This window comes from Scleropages formosus, chromosome 7 (assembly GCF_900964775.1).
Source record: "Scleropages formosus chromosome 7, fSclFor1.1, whole genome shotgun sequence".
NCBI classification, from domain to species: Eukaryota; Metazoa; Chordata; class Actinopteri; order Osteoglossiformes; family Osteoglossidae; genus Scleropages; species Scleropages formosus.
This window is the reverse complement of record NC_041812.1, coordinates 12,269,568-12,286,166: the sequence shown is the minus strand read 5'-3', so window position 1 is coordinate 12,286,166 and position 16,599 is coordinate 12,269,568. Positions and strand designations below refer to the sequence as shown.

General features: G+C 40.3%; 1 protein-coding gene across 1 annotated transcript in view; it reads right to left on the bottom strand.

Annotated features, from left to right (window-relative positions):
* Positions 1-5,958: 5,958 nt before the first annotated feature.
* The window catches only part of LOC108937596 (adenylate cyclase type 1-like), a 33,952-nt gene continuing 23,311 nt past the window's right edge, over positions 5,959-16,599 (bottom strand). Inside the window, exons 9-20 of the mRNA XM_029253299.1 lie at positions 16,024-16,218; positions 15,655-15,752; positions 15,472-15,556; positions 14,840-14,929; positions 13,785-14,041; positions 13,066-13,192; positions 10,505-10,621; positions 9,693-9,839; positions 9,128-9,226; positions 8,478-8,592; positions 7,978-8,102; positions 5,959-6,731 (exon numbers count right to left, since the gene is read on the bottom strand). Of these exons, the coding sequence (XP_029109132.1) occupies positions 6,390-6,731; positions 7,978-8,102; positions 8,478-8,592; positions 9,128-9,226; positions 9,693-9,839; positions 10,505-10,621; positions 13,066-13,192; positions 13,785-14,041; positions 14,840-14,929; positions 15,472-15,556; positions 15,655-15,752; positions 16,024-16,218 (1,797 nt within the window). The 3' untranslated portion in view covers positions 5,959-6,389. The remainder of the gene's footprint in view (positions 6,732-7,977; positions 8,103-8,477; positions 8,593-9,127; positions 9,227-9,692; positions 9,840-10,504; positions 10,622-13,065; positions 13,193-13,784; positions 14,042-14,839; positions 14,930-15,471; positions 15,557-15,654; positions 15,753-16,023; positions 16,219-16,599) is intronic.

Here is a 16,599-nt window from a genome sequence, read left to right as displayed (position 1 = left end):
TTTGGAGAATCAAAAGGAGAAGATCCACGGTGGTTACTTGTAGAATTGCCTATCTTTTCCAGAGAGGGCAGCTGCTCACAGGTCTCCTGTCCAAGAGATGTCCACTTTGACCTGAAAGGTTGTGAGAAGTCGCTGGAGACAGTGAAGTGTGACTCATCTGGCACAGCAGGTGTACTTTGTTTCACCAGAGAATGAGAACTCCTGTGTGGCCGGCGCACCACAAGGAGAAAAGACTCATCTTCTAGCTCCTCACACTCCTCAATGGTATCCAGGTACTCCATTTTTTTGTTGCGTCAGGACTTGTTTCTGGGGAAAGAAAAAAAGAGCATGCTGGCATGGGATGACTGCTTAGACACAGCGCTTAAGGTCACTGCACAGCAATTTCTCTCGGATTTGTTCATTCAGAATTAGAAGTTATATGTTTATAGAAGATTACTTAATTTAGAATATTGCTTATATTTCTGTCCTCCAGGGCCATAGCATGTGTTTTGTTAAACAAGTGTTCAATGGTCTACTTGAAAAAGGCACTCAGTAACTGTCAACACATGACCTCTAAGGTAGAAATACTAAGATGTGGCCTTCATGGATTGCAATTCCTCCTCTTCTGCTATTGCTGTCCAGGCTAGGCTCTTTCTATAATTGTGATTGGCTGTGTCTATAATCTAGTAATTGTACCAGATTTTGAGCACTAAAGTTTATGCAGGTTTTCATTCAACTATAGGATTGATTCATTAATGGAATTAGTTGTAACTTTACATTTTCTTTTATTTAGCTAGAGTGAGGAAAAAAATAACCAAAACATTGCAAATGTACTGATCAACTAACTTTGCTTTTGTGGAAAAACACACCTTTTACTATAGTTAACAGATTATTACTATAGTATAATACAGTTTAGGATTAAACCTTTACTTGAGAACAGACAAGGTGTGAAAATCTATTTTTGGTAATGCATGATTACTGCAGTAGTTTGCATTACTAGAGAGGCCAGTTTAACATCCACCTGAAACTACTTTGGTTAATGTCATATTCTTACCACTAATTTGGATTTTTGCTTGCAACATGTGTTGACCCTGCAATTACTGTTTTACAGCATGTTTCTATAATGCCAGTAATTAGTCAGGCAGCATATTGGGTGGTGCTTCTAAAAGTGCAACATTTTTTCCTTTGATTTATAGAGAGCTCAATTTAGGAATATTACAACAGCTGAGTGGGGATTATTACCATAACCAAATTTTAAGGGCTCTCTGTGCATTTATGAAAAAAAAAAAAAAAAAACTTGGTAAACCAGTTACAGCTGATGACATCTTGCCCATTCCTTGTGTTACTACAGCACAGGAATTGTCAATTGCTTTGCTCAGATCTTCTTTCACCAAAAAAACTCAATTCAGTCAACTCATAATTTTCACATCATAAACAAGTTTTAAACATCATAAACCAGTAAGAAGTTTCATTACATTTGGTCAACAAACTGAACAGGAGAATAAAAGGAAAGCATCTCTGGGAACTGCTGGAGAAAAGCTGGGAGACATGTTGACTGATTTTCTGCTTAAATGTGTTAACAAAATGCTGACTGTGAAGAAAAACTATTTTGCAGCAAGTGTACTCACTTTTCACAGGTACTGTAGTACAAATTTCCCTTTGAGTTTATTAGATATACATCTGTTTGTTTAGGTTGTTTGCCTCAGTTGGAATGTTTGAAATGTCTGAATATATGATGTTTTGGCAAATTTTTTTTAAAGAAAACATATTTAGCTTAAAGCCGTACACTTCACCCATAATATATTGAGATATTTTACTGACCTGATAAAGCTGACTTTGAGATTTGTGTTGCTGAAATACTGTGGAAAAAGGAGCTTTGAAGTTTTTTGTTCTTTACATAGTAATGTTGGCAATTACATGGCTAAATTAACCCACAGCTAATTGGCTTGAGGCTGTATAGCATTTGTCAGTAATTGCAGACTTTGTCTTTCTGTTGAGGAATGACATCCTCGCCTGTATCCAGTCATTCTTGATCAGATTACAATGCGTTTCATGCTTGACTGGGCAACACTGCCATTTGTTTATCATGCTGCTGTGCAGGGAAACTCACAAGTAGATGTTTTAAAAACTTTGGCTTCCTTCCAAAGGAATTGGCAAATTCCTGCATTGTGTTTACAATTTACACAAAAGCAGAGTGATAAGGTTTTTTTTTTTTTTTGCTTTCTCTTCCAACAACTGTTCTGGAATTAGATTTGGGGAAAACAGCCACAAAGTTGTGTCTAAAAATGCACAGTGTTCACAGGACTGACCGGCTTCATTCTGTAACTGTCATTCCAGGACTGAGTTCTGGTACAAATTACTTGTACTGCTAGAGCTTAAACATTTTAAAGCTTTTATACAGAGTCAGTGGAGGTGCAGTAGGTTGAACCAGGTCCTGCTCTCTGGTGGGTCTGGGTTTCGAGTCCCGCTTGGGGTGCCTTGCGATGGAGTGGTGTCCCGTCCTGGGTGTGTCCCCTCCAGCCTTGCGCCCTGTGTTGCCGGGTTAAGGCTGTGGCTCACCGCGACCCCGTATGGGACAAGCAGTTCAGACAGTGTACAGAGTCAGTGAGTTTGTCGACAGATTGAAGCTTTGTTGTTTTATAAGGGACTCATTCTACCCTGCACCTTTCTCTGAAGGGTACACACATCTTCAGAGTTGGTGATGTTATTTGTGGGAAATAACACTGTACTCTTTTATCATTTTTTCAGTTGAAGTATGATTTTCTCCTGATGCAGGGGGGTTTTAAATGTGAATTTCTTTGCAGGGTTTAGAATTTTTTTTTTTTTTAAGGGAATGCACACAAATGGTTTGTATGATGGTCTAAAAGATCCCAAAACCAGACAAAGTTACTGATCTACCTGTATTATTAAATTAGTCTTGCATTTTACATTAGCACATGATCACTCAGCACACCTTTGTGATAGATAAGAGATTTATTGATTGAGTATAACAATAACAAATACAAAAAGTTTATGTACAGGAATGCAGTTTTTCCTCTCTGGGGATGTGGTTCTAAACTTTTTATATATCTTATCTTACTATATCTTTTGGCTGCTTTGCTGGGACTTTGTAGTGCAGTACATTTTGTAATGGATCCTGATATGGAACTTATGGAAAGTAAGCTACGTTCCCCTTTACTAACCAATATACTTTTTTAGGAATTACATATCCAGCTTTAACTTTGGCAGCGATGTCATCCTTGTAGCTAAACATCTGTGTTGTTTACTAAAGGCCTGTACCCAGAGACCTGAGCAGCCCGTAACAAGTCCTATGAAGGTTTTGCTCTGTTAACGGCCTTGTTGTAACTAGTTTTTCCAAATTTGAAAACAGTGCAGGTTGTTTTAAGACTGACTGAAAATAGCAGGAGCAGTGCTACACTGCTGTGTTAACTGCACTGTTGCACAGTCACCAACTGAAATTAGTTCAGGGTGTAGTGGAGGTGACTGAGGTGAGCGGATTAACTTAAACTGAAATGAGCAATAGTAGACCTCTCTGGCACAAAAACACAGACAGGAGGTTTTTGCATGCCATAATGTTATAAAGAATTTATTATGATATTTCTTACAGGACAATATAACATTAGCTCATGTGTCAGTAACCCAATGCCCTACTATCGCACCAGGTACAGTTCTTCTAGATAGCTTATTGCTACTCATTTTAAACAAAGGAAATACCTCTGACTGTGAGTTGTATTGTGTTGGCAACATTTTATTATACTTCTAAAATTTTATCTAAAAACAAAATATAAACATTAAAAGGCAGTTAAATGACTATGGCTATTTTGAATGTTAATTCAATTTAAATTCCTGTATAAATGATCAGATCTAACAAGGATCCATTATTAATAATTTTTCAGCAATGATGTCATATTTTAATTCCTGAACATAACAGATAAAAAAATCATTCGGTATCAAGGCCTTAGAGCTGCAAAAACTGGGTGAATCAAACCATATCTGTATATATTTACTGTTTTACAACAATAATATATTGATTACAAAACCTTGTATTACTTTAATCAACTTCATCTTTACAATTTAAATAATCCATCATATATAGCTTAATGTATTTACAAAATTAATTCTGCATAATAAAATGATATCTAAAAGGCAATTTTTTAAATCACTTTACATTTAAAATAAGGCAATATATACTGTACTTAATTCCTTATCTATACAGATTGTTTCAAAATGATGTAATTCATTATCAGAGCAATTAAATAAGCCAGGCAACAAGTGGGGGAACACTTTGTCTGACAAACCAGATTTTACTTACTATCTGAAGGACTGCTACACTTATAAGCAGATCTGTCGGGTCACTTAGTGTCATAATGAGAGGTTCTAGCCACTAGATGAGTACGGTTTACTGTGGATATCCTCGAGTATTGGCGGATGTTTGACTATTGGCCTGCCAATGAATTCTCCTCCCTCTTCAGCGTTCACATGTCTAGTAAACAGGACTGGTAAAGATCACGGAAGCAAGCAGCATGCACCAAGCACACATTGCATCATAAGAAAATAACATACGAAACAAAAAACACAGCCCGGACCACCTTACCCCTTAGACATAGCAGATGTGGTCAGTTACTTCATGTGTTATGTTTATATAGTTTTGTAACAGTGCATGGTTGAGCATTAATCAGGGTCCTCATAAAGCCCATCTGACCTATTGAGGGCATCGTGCTTTAGGTTAACAAATGTTCCCTTTCTGTTGTGCCTACTTTTTTGCTTCTTCCAACCCCCTTTTGGTCTGACCTTCACTTCAAAGCCCTGGCTGCAGACCATGGTGTTTCTGTCAGCATGGCCGCCCACACACAGCCATCCTCTATGTGGAAGGGGGTGGAAAACAACAGAACATTTCCAGGATCTGACTGCCTTCAAGGTCATGGGTTCAACACTTATGAGATTTGATTACTGTCTTGCCTATAACCTGTGTGCAACGTCCACATTATGCAGCAAAGCAACTGTGTTAAAATATTAGATGATTAGGTTTAAAGGTCAGAAAAAAACATCTTAAACTTCTAAGAAAAATATTGAGCTAAAGAATAAGAAACACCAGCTTCTATATGTCACCTAATAAGATGATTCCCCTCCTTAAGATAAACATGTCTTGTTGGCATACTGCCTGTATATCTGCTGTAACTTAAATTTTCTCAGATCTAAAGCAAGTACAAGTAAAGCTTTGCAGGAAAATTTGTTGCTACAATGAGCAGTTTCCTTTTTTTAGCTGTTACATTATGCAAATTTTAGTTTGCCTGGTAATGATTTATCAGTTTACAAATATTATGACAAGCAAGTAAATTCATTCCTTTTATTTGTGATGATGTGATACTTTCTCAAGAGTATATTCTAAGGCATGACTGTGGGTTAAGTGCTGTTAAGCTGACTTTTGACCCTTAAATGCCTAAGACATACCGTTGCAATGGGTCCAAAGCAGGGACAGTATTAAACATTTCTCTCCTCATAGCATTCAAGTTTTCCACACCCCTCTTCATAAGAGCAGAGAACCAGTAAGGTCAAAGCCAATTTAACCACCCAAAGGACTATGTGCTACCAAAGACAGTTGTGCTATTACATTATAATTCAGCATTAAACATGCACACACTTGTACAAAAAAGATATCTGACACAACCATAATATCTTCATCTGTATCAAAAACACTTTGTAGACCTGAAAATATAAAGTCTTGGCATAAATGGGAAAAGATTAAAAAGCAAAACCACTGGAATGGGATGACTGATGAATATTAATAGCGTATTTACTTGTAAAGAATTTTGCATTTTCTTTGAAGCATTGTGAGATTGATTACTCTCTTCCGAAGAAAAAATATAACCAAATTCATGAAATATGTTCCATAAGTCGACCAAAACATTTGACCAAACTTAAAAACTTGCAAAATGCAGCATAGAGCTTTCATATAGAATTTCAACATTTTGGGTCATATCAAAAATGCAAGATCTGTTGAACATCATTGCTTAAACGGAAGACATGTTTCTACCTTCGGCAGTGAAAGTTATGTCAACGGCATTGCTTAGTTCTGTAAATATAATGTTTCATTCCCTGGACGAAGCGTTAATATGCATGCTGGCTGTCGACACAGATATTCAAAAAAGTGCGTCTTTGCCATCCAGTATTGTTGTGTCAAAGTGGAAGATGTTTACAAAAATGCTTTTCCCTTTTCTGTTAGGGCAGTCTTCCAGCCAAAGGCTGTAAGCCCTTGTAACCCCTTTCACGTGTAGCAGTTTTGTATTACATTAATAAAAGAACCCAACATTCTCTTTGGTTGGAGTGTAGGGATCCTTGGTTGTGCGGTAGCCTAAGACCTTCTGGTGAGTTTACAGGCAGAGTTGGAGATGCCATTCCTCTTACTGGGCTCAGTCCTTGTCAGCAGTTGGCCTTGCAGCGGAGGGAAGGTAGAGCCCCGGGGTGGTGCTGTTTACTGGGCCGGTCTGTATGGTCCCAATGCCGGCTCGCACTGTGAAGCTGGCTACAGATGACACAGAAGGGCAGCTGGCCCCCAGTCGAGCCTGTGCATTGGCCCGGCCACAGGGGTGAAGACTGTGGCTCAGGCTGGCCGACCGTCCAAGCGTGTCAGAGCCCTGTGACTTCCCCTCCAGGAAGTATGTCAGCATCTCACCTTTGCCCTTAACGCTGACCTTGCCCCGGCACACCAGGTCGTAGCTGACCTTGAGTGTGCGGTACACATCCTCTGTGACCTGTAGGAGACACAAAGAAAAATGAATATTTCAAACAACCTTTCTGTTACCCTCATATGTTTGTTGTTCTACAGTCCCTTGAACCACCATGTGACTAATGAAGGTGCATATCACTTAAATGAGCTCCACTTCATTTGGAGCTCAGAAAATTAAAGCTGCGGCTGTAAGGACAGCAATTTTGAGGAAGTAAAGGTTAAATTAAAGACTGGTTTTAAATTTTTTCACATTCTCTAAATTCTCCCACCATAAATGTCCGTGCCACAGATGACTGTTGTAGGATTGTAACCTTGGCCACTAATGAACCACTGGTTATATCCCTTTGTATATCAGCTTTTTAAATTTTCATGTAGTAATAGTTCTTCCTTTTAACTACTAACATTCTAAATAATTATAAATTTGTCAGCTAAATGAATACATGTAAATGGAAATGCAGGCATTCCTTGATTTACAAACACTTTGTCCTAAGTTTCAGATAAACGACTCTTGGCTTTTGCTTTGTAGTTGATATGTCTGCAGCAAGATCTCTGTGTTGGTGTGTTAGGAATGTGAGTGTTGCTTTGAGTTGAGCATTATGGGAAATGTATGAAATTCCACTGTTGGTCATATTGGATGTGTTACGTAATTGAATGATTGCAGAGCAATTAGTAAAAAAGGTTTAGCTGACAGTTTTTCAGGTTGTGTATACACATTTTTGCAGCGCTGTGCAGTTTCATAAAGTTGTTCACAATAAATGTAACATGTTTAGTGGATCCCTGCTTGGTATATTGCTTGTCCTGCAGAGAACTGATCAGTTAAAAAGAAAAGTGGAAATTACTCTGGAGCAGCAAGTGTTTAAATGTAGGTGTTTTTTATTGTGCTGAAATCATGGGTTGATAGTTATACAGGTGTTTTTACAGTGTTCCACTGATGTTTGGGGTTTTTGTATGGGCTGGGAAAATATTATTTTGCCTCGTTCAAAATAATGGGACATTTTCCTTGAGTGTCTGAAATTTTAATATCTGCAGCATTTTCATGAACAGATTAATTTCTTTAAATTGAGGGATGCCTGTAATGTAGTAATGATGGGAAACATGCTGGAGCTTATAGCACTGATTTCTTTGTGGTATAACAGTAAACTTAAAAATAAATCCGGGTGTTACTTTCTGATGTTCAGGGTATACCGATGAAGCAATGCTGAAGCTGCCATATTTCATAGTCAAAACTCTCAAAGCTTTTGTCAGGAATACATGTCTGACATAATAAAGACCTGTATTTTCCCTGGTACGCCTGTGCTGTCCATCCGGCTGGCTACGTTGACTGTGTTTCCCCAGATGTCATACTGGGGCCTCCGGGCTCCAATGACACCTGCCACCACTGGACCGACATTAATGCCTGTAAGAGAAGCAAAACTATAGATTCTGATTTGATGTAAGGGAGGTTGGATGTGATTTGTTTTTTGTCAGGAAAACTGCTTTTTGAATTCAGTAAAGAATTGGCATGCAGCTGAAATTGTAAATATGGTACTGAGACATGTCACCTCTAGATATAAATTTACATATCAACAGCTTCTCTAATTACAGTACTGGAAATGGAATGGAAGAGATCACAGCTTGCAACAAGGCACTGAAAGCTAGATATGTTATAAAGACTATTTATTATATAAAACTGAAAAAACTGCAAAGCATATTATGATGTATGTCTCTTTCAGCTGCAAGCAGGTGATTGGATAGAAGGCACATGGCACTGGCTGGCAAGACAAACACTTACCCACTCTCAAGACAAAGTCATTGTATGACTGGTAGTTAATTTCATCCAGGACATCAAACATCTCAATGGCAAAATCAGCCACTGTGCTTAAGTGAGACGAAATAGACTTTTTGGTCTGAAATTTTTTTAAAGGAAAGAGAAGAAAAAATTTACAGTTTAAAAGACGTGACTATAAACAATAAGAGTTAGTTTGTGCGGAATGTCTTATCTGATGCTAGAAATAGCTTTGGTTGTGGATACTAATTAGAGATATGCAGAATTAACATACTGCATTCACTAACTGTAGTAACCACTAGCCCAAGACTGGTTTGCAGCAGTCTAGAGAATTATCAGGGTCCTAGGAAAAATGGGGAGAACATGCAGACTACACCCAGACTGAACAGGCATCAAACCTTCTCTTGATTGCACAGCCCATGTGCTCTGAGGCACCAGCACTACCCAATGCACCATCCGTTAATATGATAATGAAAATGATAAAAACTCAAGACACTTCTGGGGCTGGATAAATATTAGCTTCATATAGGGGCAGATATTTTTGCCATGCCTGCTGGTCTTTTACTTTATGCTTTTTAAGAGAAAAAATGCCATACACCACTGCATGCCAGCATTTTGGCACACACACGAAAAATGTGTTTTTCCCTGGAACCCACCTTCTTTCCAATGGTGGGCACCAGACCCACAGCTGCCATGTAGGTGCTCCCAATCGTCTTTATCTTCTCAATGTCCTTGTAACATTCTTTGTCCATGAGCTGAAGGAGTTAAAAAAACACCGTTTATCACAATCTAATGTCTTGTGGCAGAAGTGCAGCCCACACACTACAAAGTTCACTAGAGTGGATTGGACTGGAGCATGTTTCAACTTGAGGGCAGTATCTTGTCTCCAAAAATAGCTGAGACATGACAATACCGTAGTCTTACTCTAACATTTGTAACACATTTTTTTACAGATTTGATATAAGTGCTCGGTGATCAGGCAGACAAACCAGTGAATGAACAGGAAGACCCTGTGCTAAACCAACTTTTCCACTTTTTCCTGAAAACCACAAGCTGTGCTTTTACAAACCTTTGAGCAAATAAAAAATTTGTATTCCTTATAAACCTCTTATTCACATGCATTTATACAGAAATCACAGCTTGCAGACATTGTATAATTTGAATTATAACTGTAATTTTGTTGCTTCTGCATCAGCTTCTTCTGATATGTGAAGAGCTCACCTCATCAAAGTCTGCAATGATCTCATTCAGAAGACGGAGGCACTCCACACCCATGTTGTTGCCATCCAGCTCAATGTAAAAGTCATTGAAATTTGGAATGGAGGCAAAAAGCACCCCCACTTGAGCATATGACTGGTAGTACAGGTCCTGGAAAAGAAGAAGTCACATTTTATAGTTTCACCTGATGAGGTTTGACAATTTGATATGTGGAGCAAAAGAAAGCTGGAAGCTGCAGCTGAATATAGTCACAGGACAGGGCCTTTAAGGGTGAAGGCACAGTGCTGGTTGTTACACACAATATTACTTATTCTAAGCATTATGAAGAATGCTTCTCTGATTCTGTAGCCATATAGCGGGTTTTACTGAATATGTGTCAGTATGAACTCAACCAAAGTGTTGTATTGACACTTCAGAGCTGTCTGTTTTTTGTTTGCAAGCTCTAGTTTACTAACATCAGAAGCAAGTTTCATAAAGCTGTCACAGCTTATTCGGACATCCAAAATGTCCTATGGGCTTTAAAAATTTTTTTATATATATATATATATAATTCATTCATTCCCATTCCCAGGGTGAGCATTTCCCATTAAGTGATTCAGTGTGGCACAAGCCCAAAGACATTGTGGAACGCTTGTTAAATGTCAGTTCCCTTGCCATACAGAAATGGAGAACAGTTGTCACTGAAGTCCAGGTCCAAACAGTCAGTGTCACCAAGCCACAACTGTGGATAAACCCTGGGGTCATGTTAACACCATCATTTCAAAACAAGGTAAAGCTGAAACAACTGTCTAGGATCACACTCTTGCTGGCCTCACCATATTCCTGGGGTTGGACAGAAGAAAGTGCTGTGCAACGTGAGCGGGCAAGAGGTTAAACAGGATTCTTTTATTATCAAGTTTAACTTTTTCCATGCCGTCTCTCTCTTCTTCTGCCTGGAAAAAAAAAAAAAAATCAGTGCATTTTATTGAGAAGTTATCACTTGGGAAGCATTTGGTTTAACCTGCAAATACAAGAAAGAGGAACTGTTGCTACTATGTGAAAGTCTAGATTATGTGTTCCTCCCTGCATCTTGTCAGGGGTGCAAACCTCATTAAGAAACATTGATAATAACTATTCTGTTGCATAGAGTTGGAAGCACATTTTAATAAGTTTATTTTTACAATGTGAGGTGAATACACTGAATCTAAGCATCCTGCAGTGTGCCCAGATGATGTTCAAAACCGTCACATATTGCCCAGTTTTGGTAAATGCTTTCAGAGGTTCTCATAAGTTTTTTCCATAACCATTCTTTTGGGGCACTCACTGGAATTCCCTGAAATATACTCAGGAAAATATAAACAAGTCAAAAGGCTTTAAATTGTGTGTGTGTGTGTGTGTGTGTGTGTGTGTGTGTGTGTGTGTGTGTTGGGGGGGGTACACTGAGATGCACATGGGAATTGCAGTTGCAGTTTTGAGCTTTAGGGGCTTAACTTTCAACTCCATAATATAACTAGGACTGATAGGCAATTTCAAACTTGTGAAGTTTGAAAACCACAAACAAAAGAAAAAAAAAGTGACATTCTAGTGTCTTTTCTTTGTTACCACCAGATGGCAGTAAAATAGAAGGGGATATTGTATATAGGGGGCACGGTCCTGCTCTCTGGTGGGTCTGGGGTTCGAGTCCCGCTTGGGGTGCCTTGCGACGGACTGGCGTCCCGTCCTGGGTGTGTCCCCTCCCCCTCCGGCCTTACGCCCTGTATGGGACAAGCGGTTCTGAAAATGTGTGTGTGTGTGATATTGTATATGGGAGTAGATTTGAGAAACTCACACACACTTTCTGAACCGTTTGTCCCATACGGGGTCGCGGGGAACCGGAGCCTAACCCGGCAACTCAGGGCGTAAGGCTGGAGGGGACACACCCAGGACGGGACGCCAGTCTGTCGCCAGGCACCCCAAGCGGGACTCGAACCCCAGACCCACCGGAGAGCAGGACCCGGTCCAACCCACTGCACCACCACGCCCCCATTTGAGAAATTTATTTTGAATTTCATTTCTGAATACTATAGTATGGTTAAAATTAAGGCTTCACAAAAACATGACAGTTTGTGCATCAAGAAATATAGTGCATGGGAATTTTTAAACCTCTTTTGACTAAATGCTTAGAAAGTTGTTTTAGGCCAGTGTGAAAAGGATTGTATAATGTACTCAGGATGATCTCTGACACCTTTCAGGAAATGTCAACAACAGAAAAAAGTTATCTCTGGTCCAGGTTTTCTAGTGAGACTCCTCGGGGAAGGTGCATTTCAGCAGTCACGGAGCTGACTGTTTTGGCAGCTCTTTCATACACCCTGAGAAGGCCGGACTTCCACTCTCGAAGCAGGCTTTCATCTTCACAGGCCTTTCGTGGCACTCTGCCACCTTTGGTGTGGGGCAGACTGTGACACCTTGTAATCAGGAGGAACATGCAAACATCTCCACTTCGCCTCTGTGCAGTACTTTGAAAAATCTTCAGTGCAGTAAGAGAGTTACAGTGGAGACTCCCCAAGATAAACCAAAGGCAAACACATCCTAGCAAGGATACTTTTAAACTTTTGGGTGTAATTGTCATATTAAAAATTTTCTGGGATAGATATTGTATGGGAATTACCTATTTTAAAAAAATGTGGGCCCAAAAAGCATTTTTTTCTGAAAGTAGAGATTATGCACCCTCACCCACATTCCCCCTTATGTTAAGCCCCTCTTAGAGCCAATGATCTTCCTGCCAGCAAAAGTGTATAAAAGAGGTAAAAAGGGCATGCAGCATTCACAGCCTAACGTTTGATGTAACAGGGTCACACAGAAACATAACAAACCCCCTATAAAGTCAATACAGACTGCAGGGGAACATCAAAAGAGTTACTCCATTGCACAACTACAATATACTGTACTGTCTACTTCCTGGAACCTTGGGATCAAGGTTCGCTAGTTGCTAACTGGACAAAGTGAGAAATTTCCATGGCTGTTAGAGTCCAATGCCTGTGACTTCACAGCTCTCCAAATATAGAAGTGGCACAGTTGCAGAGGGAGCAGGGTGGCTGCCGCAGCTGGATTCGGCATGCTCCTCATCACAATGATTGCTTCGAACAGCAGTGCAACCCACAAGTAACAACTTTGACCAACAGCAGTTGGGATTACTAAATAGGGATTTAACTCAAAACTAAAGTTAATGTTCACCACAGATGCCAAAGGATAACCCAGTACATTACTTTATTCCCAGACTGCTGGCTTAATATTTTGAAGCAGCAGCTCATGCTACCAGTGCCTAACATACTCGTTCTATACATGTATAAATGTCCTTACACAGGCAATAGGAGTTGATATGTTGGCTGATGGTGTATGATTAATCCAGAATTCTCACCTGTGCAGCCCAGAGGTAGTCCAGCCGCAGCTTCAGGTCCAGCTGGCGGGAGTGGAGTGCCAAGGCGCTGACAAACAGCAGGATGGCCAAGATGGGCTCGTATCCGCGGATATAGAATGTACCGCCCCTGTAAGCAGACGGACACTCCTGCACACCAGGTCTGTGAAAGCTCTTTGCTCACATATTTCGTTTGCACCTGTGCTGACACCCCAGACTTCGGTCAAATTCTCACGAAATTCGGAAGCTGAACATTACAGTCTAAATTTACTTATAAACAAATCGCTTTGGCTTTTAAGAACATATATATTATGTATTGTTTGTATTTCAAGAAAACCGGGCCTTTGTCCAGTGAAAAGCCTTTGCTGTTGCATATGAGTTTCAGTTGTATTTACTATGGGGGGCAGCAGGTAGCGTAGTGGTTAGAGCCTTCACCTTGCAGACGGAAGGTCCCAGGTTTCAATCTCCCTGTCGATGTAGTAGTATTCTTGATCAAGGTACTTACCCTGAATTGATACAGTAAATACCCTAATATTACATATAAACACACCCTGAACTGATACAATAAAAATTATCCTGCTGTCTAAGTGGGCAAATAATTTTGAGTACAAACCTCACATTGTAAGTAGCCTCAGTGAATGACACCAGATGAATAAAGAATAACAATATTATGAAAGTACTTTGAAACTGAGTGCTTAAAGAAATGTTTCAGGCAGTTTTACCCCACTGATTTCCGGAAGCCACTGATCTCAAAAATCGTGATGTACAAGACACAGAGGATGAGGAGCAGGAGGATTTTTGGCAACCAAGAGACCCGCAGGAAAAGGGCAACAGTGAGTGTGCCCACCACACAAAAGAGGAAGGCATAGTGAGCACTTTCGCACGGCAACTCCTCCATGGTCCTGTTGACCCCGTCTGAGTCGATGATGAGGATGGAGCTGGAGAATCTCCCACCCCACAGCCCTGGCATACAGCCCACCTGTGCGTGAGGGGGAAATGCAAATGCGCTGTCAACATGAATAGGTGCTCACAGACATATGCACGCTGGAGAGTCATTTCATTTTCACAATGATTTTTCATACAGCTGAACATGAACATTGAAGCAACCAAAATTTTAAAGAAGAAAACTGCATTCATGTAGTTTGAAGTAATAAACTAACAGAGTAGTATATCACAAAATAAGCACGTGATAGTTTTTGTATTTTATCCTAAAAGAATAAAAGCAATAAGCACACACAAGCTTTACAAGTTTGCATGTGGACTCTAAGGGGTTTGCTCATACATTATTATTATTGTTTTGCTTCAACAAATTTGATCCTAGGTGCAAATCTAAGCTGAGGTTTTTAAAACCTGTGAAAGTTGCCTAACCATATGTAAACTTCAGGTCTTCTGAAGAAACTGCCGCTGCAGATTTATCGGTGTACTGCTTGCTCAAATGTTTTCTGGAGTCTCAAGTTGCATGTGTTTTTGGGATGTTACTGTACGTTCAGACTTAGCATACACTCTAAACATTTTATACATGAGGAATTGGCAGGTCAGGCTGTACTGAAGAATAATTTGGTTAACGGGCATGAGTGCAGCATTGACACAGCCATAAAAGAAATGGCAAAATATTGATCTCAGTGTAGGCGTTGTATGTGGTATATTTGCCTTGGCTACAGCTTGCCTTTTTGATTATAAATTACTTAAACCTGACACATGTATATATTTTTAAACTTCCTTTTGCACATTTTGGAGCTGCAGCAAGAGGCTTGTGTCATGTGAGGGGTGGACTTACCACGCATGCCTGGGCCACGGAGTAGATTAAGAGCACTATGAACACGCACAGAGCAGTTCTGATCTGAATGGTGAGGCATCCTGGGAAACACTGTGGGAGAGTGGATGGGGACAGAAGATATCGAAGTTGTTTGTTATTGTAGTAATTTAATGTATAGCCACTTATTGGTATTATGCCTCTAATCCTTTGTTCAGAACTCTGTGTGATTGTGTTAGAAGAGCGCTCTATGAAAATGAATTGAATTAAAAGCAGAAGGAAAATTCAAGCCTTTCAGGCAAAGAAAAAGTGAACATAATTGGCGAAACCACCACTTGGTCAGAATAAACCCATGAATGTGTAAAATACACTAAAGTATGAGCAATACTTTATATGTTGCTTTGGCAAACAAGCAGTAGTCATTGTCTTTTGAGTCATGTGCCGCTTTGTTTAGCTGCATAACACTGGAACGATGAAAAACATGACACAGAAGTAGAAGTACAAAGGCTCTGTACACCCTGGTGGTCTGAAAAGTGTCTTAAAGCTCATTAGGCTATTATCGTTTACATCAGCAAATCAACAGATTACTTGTGGAAAGTGTTAGTTGGGAAGCCGGCAAAGGAATGTAATGAAGATGAGAGAGAGACAGACATTACCTGTGCTCTAGTGATGTGCAGGTACATGACAGAAGCAGCAAGAAAGCAAATGCAGAACACCAGGAGGACCAGTACTACAGTGCCCCTGAGGAGAAGCAGAGAGGGTCAGGGTTAGTGGGGGCCACAGACAATGCAGTGCTCTGAGCATCGCCATGAGAAAGAAACAGAGAGGGCTGTACGCACTGTGGAATCATCAGAAGGTATACCAGTCCAAATAGAGCAGCGAGGACCAGCGAGAGGACCACAGCACCGGTGAAATACTCGTCGTGAACCTGATGATACTGCAAAAGGTGGAATGGGAGTTGGGAGTGACATTGGAGAGAATCAGTTAGGATACCACTGCAAATTAAGCAAAGCAGCACTCACCCCCTCGAAGAATGAACCAGGATGAGGCCTGGCATCACTACAGTGGGTAATTGCTGCAGGGAAACTTAAGATGATATAATTGATTAATGTGTGCTAAAGTGACCTCGTAGGCACATAGTCTACCCAGGCCCAGATGGGGCAGAAAAGTTTAAACGAGATCAAGTGACTCATCTCGGAGGTCCTTACTCTCTGCTCTCTCTCAGCCTGCTTGTACATCAGCGTGAGGAAGTACAGGTCAGCCATCTCCGACTCGGTCTGGCGTGCTTCAATGAGGCGGCCGATGTAGCGGTTGACACGTGTGCCAGGCGTACTTTGGGTGAGGTTAGCAGAGAAGGAAGTGCGATTTCGCAGTTTCTCTGGAGCGGTGCGGAGCGCTCTTCTCTGTAGGGAGAAGGCAGCACTAAGTAAGGCATCACCCAGCAGAGGGAACTTGACCAGATCAGCGAACAATGCTTCACAAGCTCATAAATGGAATGGGTCATTTACAATGAAAACATTTAAACTGCCAGTTTTATTTATTTTTTTCTTTTTTGAAAACTGAAAAGGGTTTTCGGCTTTCTTCAGGATTGGTTTTCTGGCAGTAACTTGCAGAGAATGAGACTAATGACTTTCTTGGAAGTGAGACTTCAGACTGTTGTGCCATAGTTCAGAAGCTGAAAAAGCACAAGGTTTCCCGTGTATTGGGCAGGCGTTCCTGGAAAAGCTCTTCATTGAAAGGAGCATGTTGTGCAGTGAATCCCACCAACAAAGCAAAGTGATGAA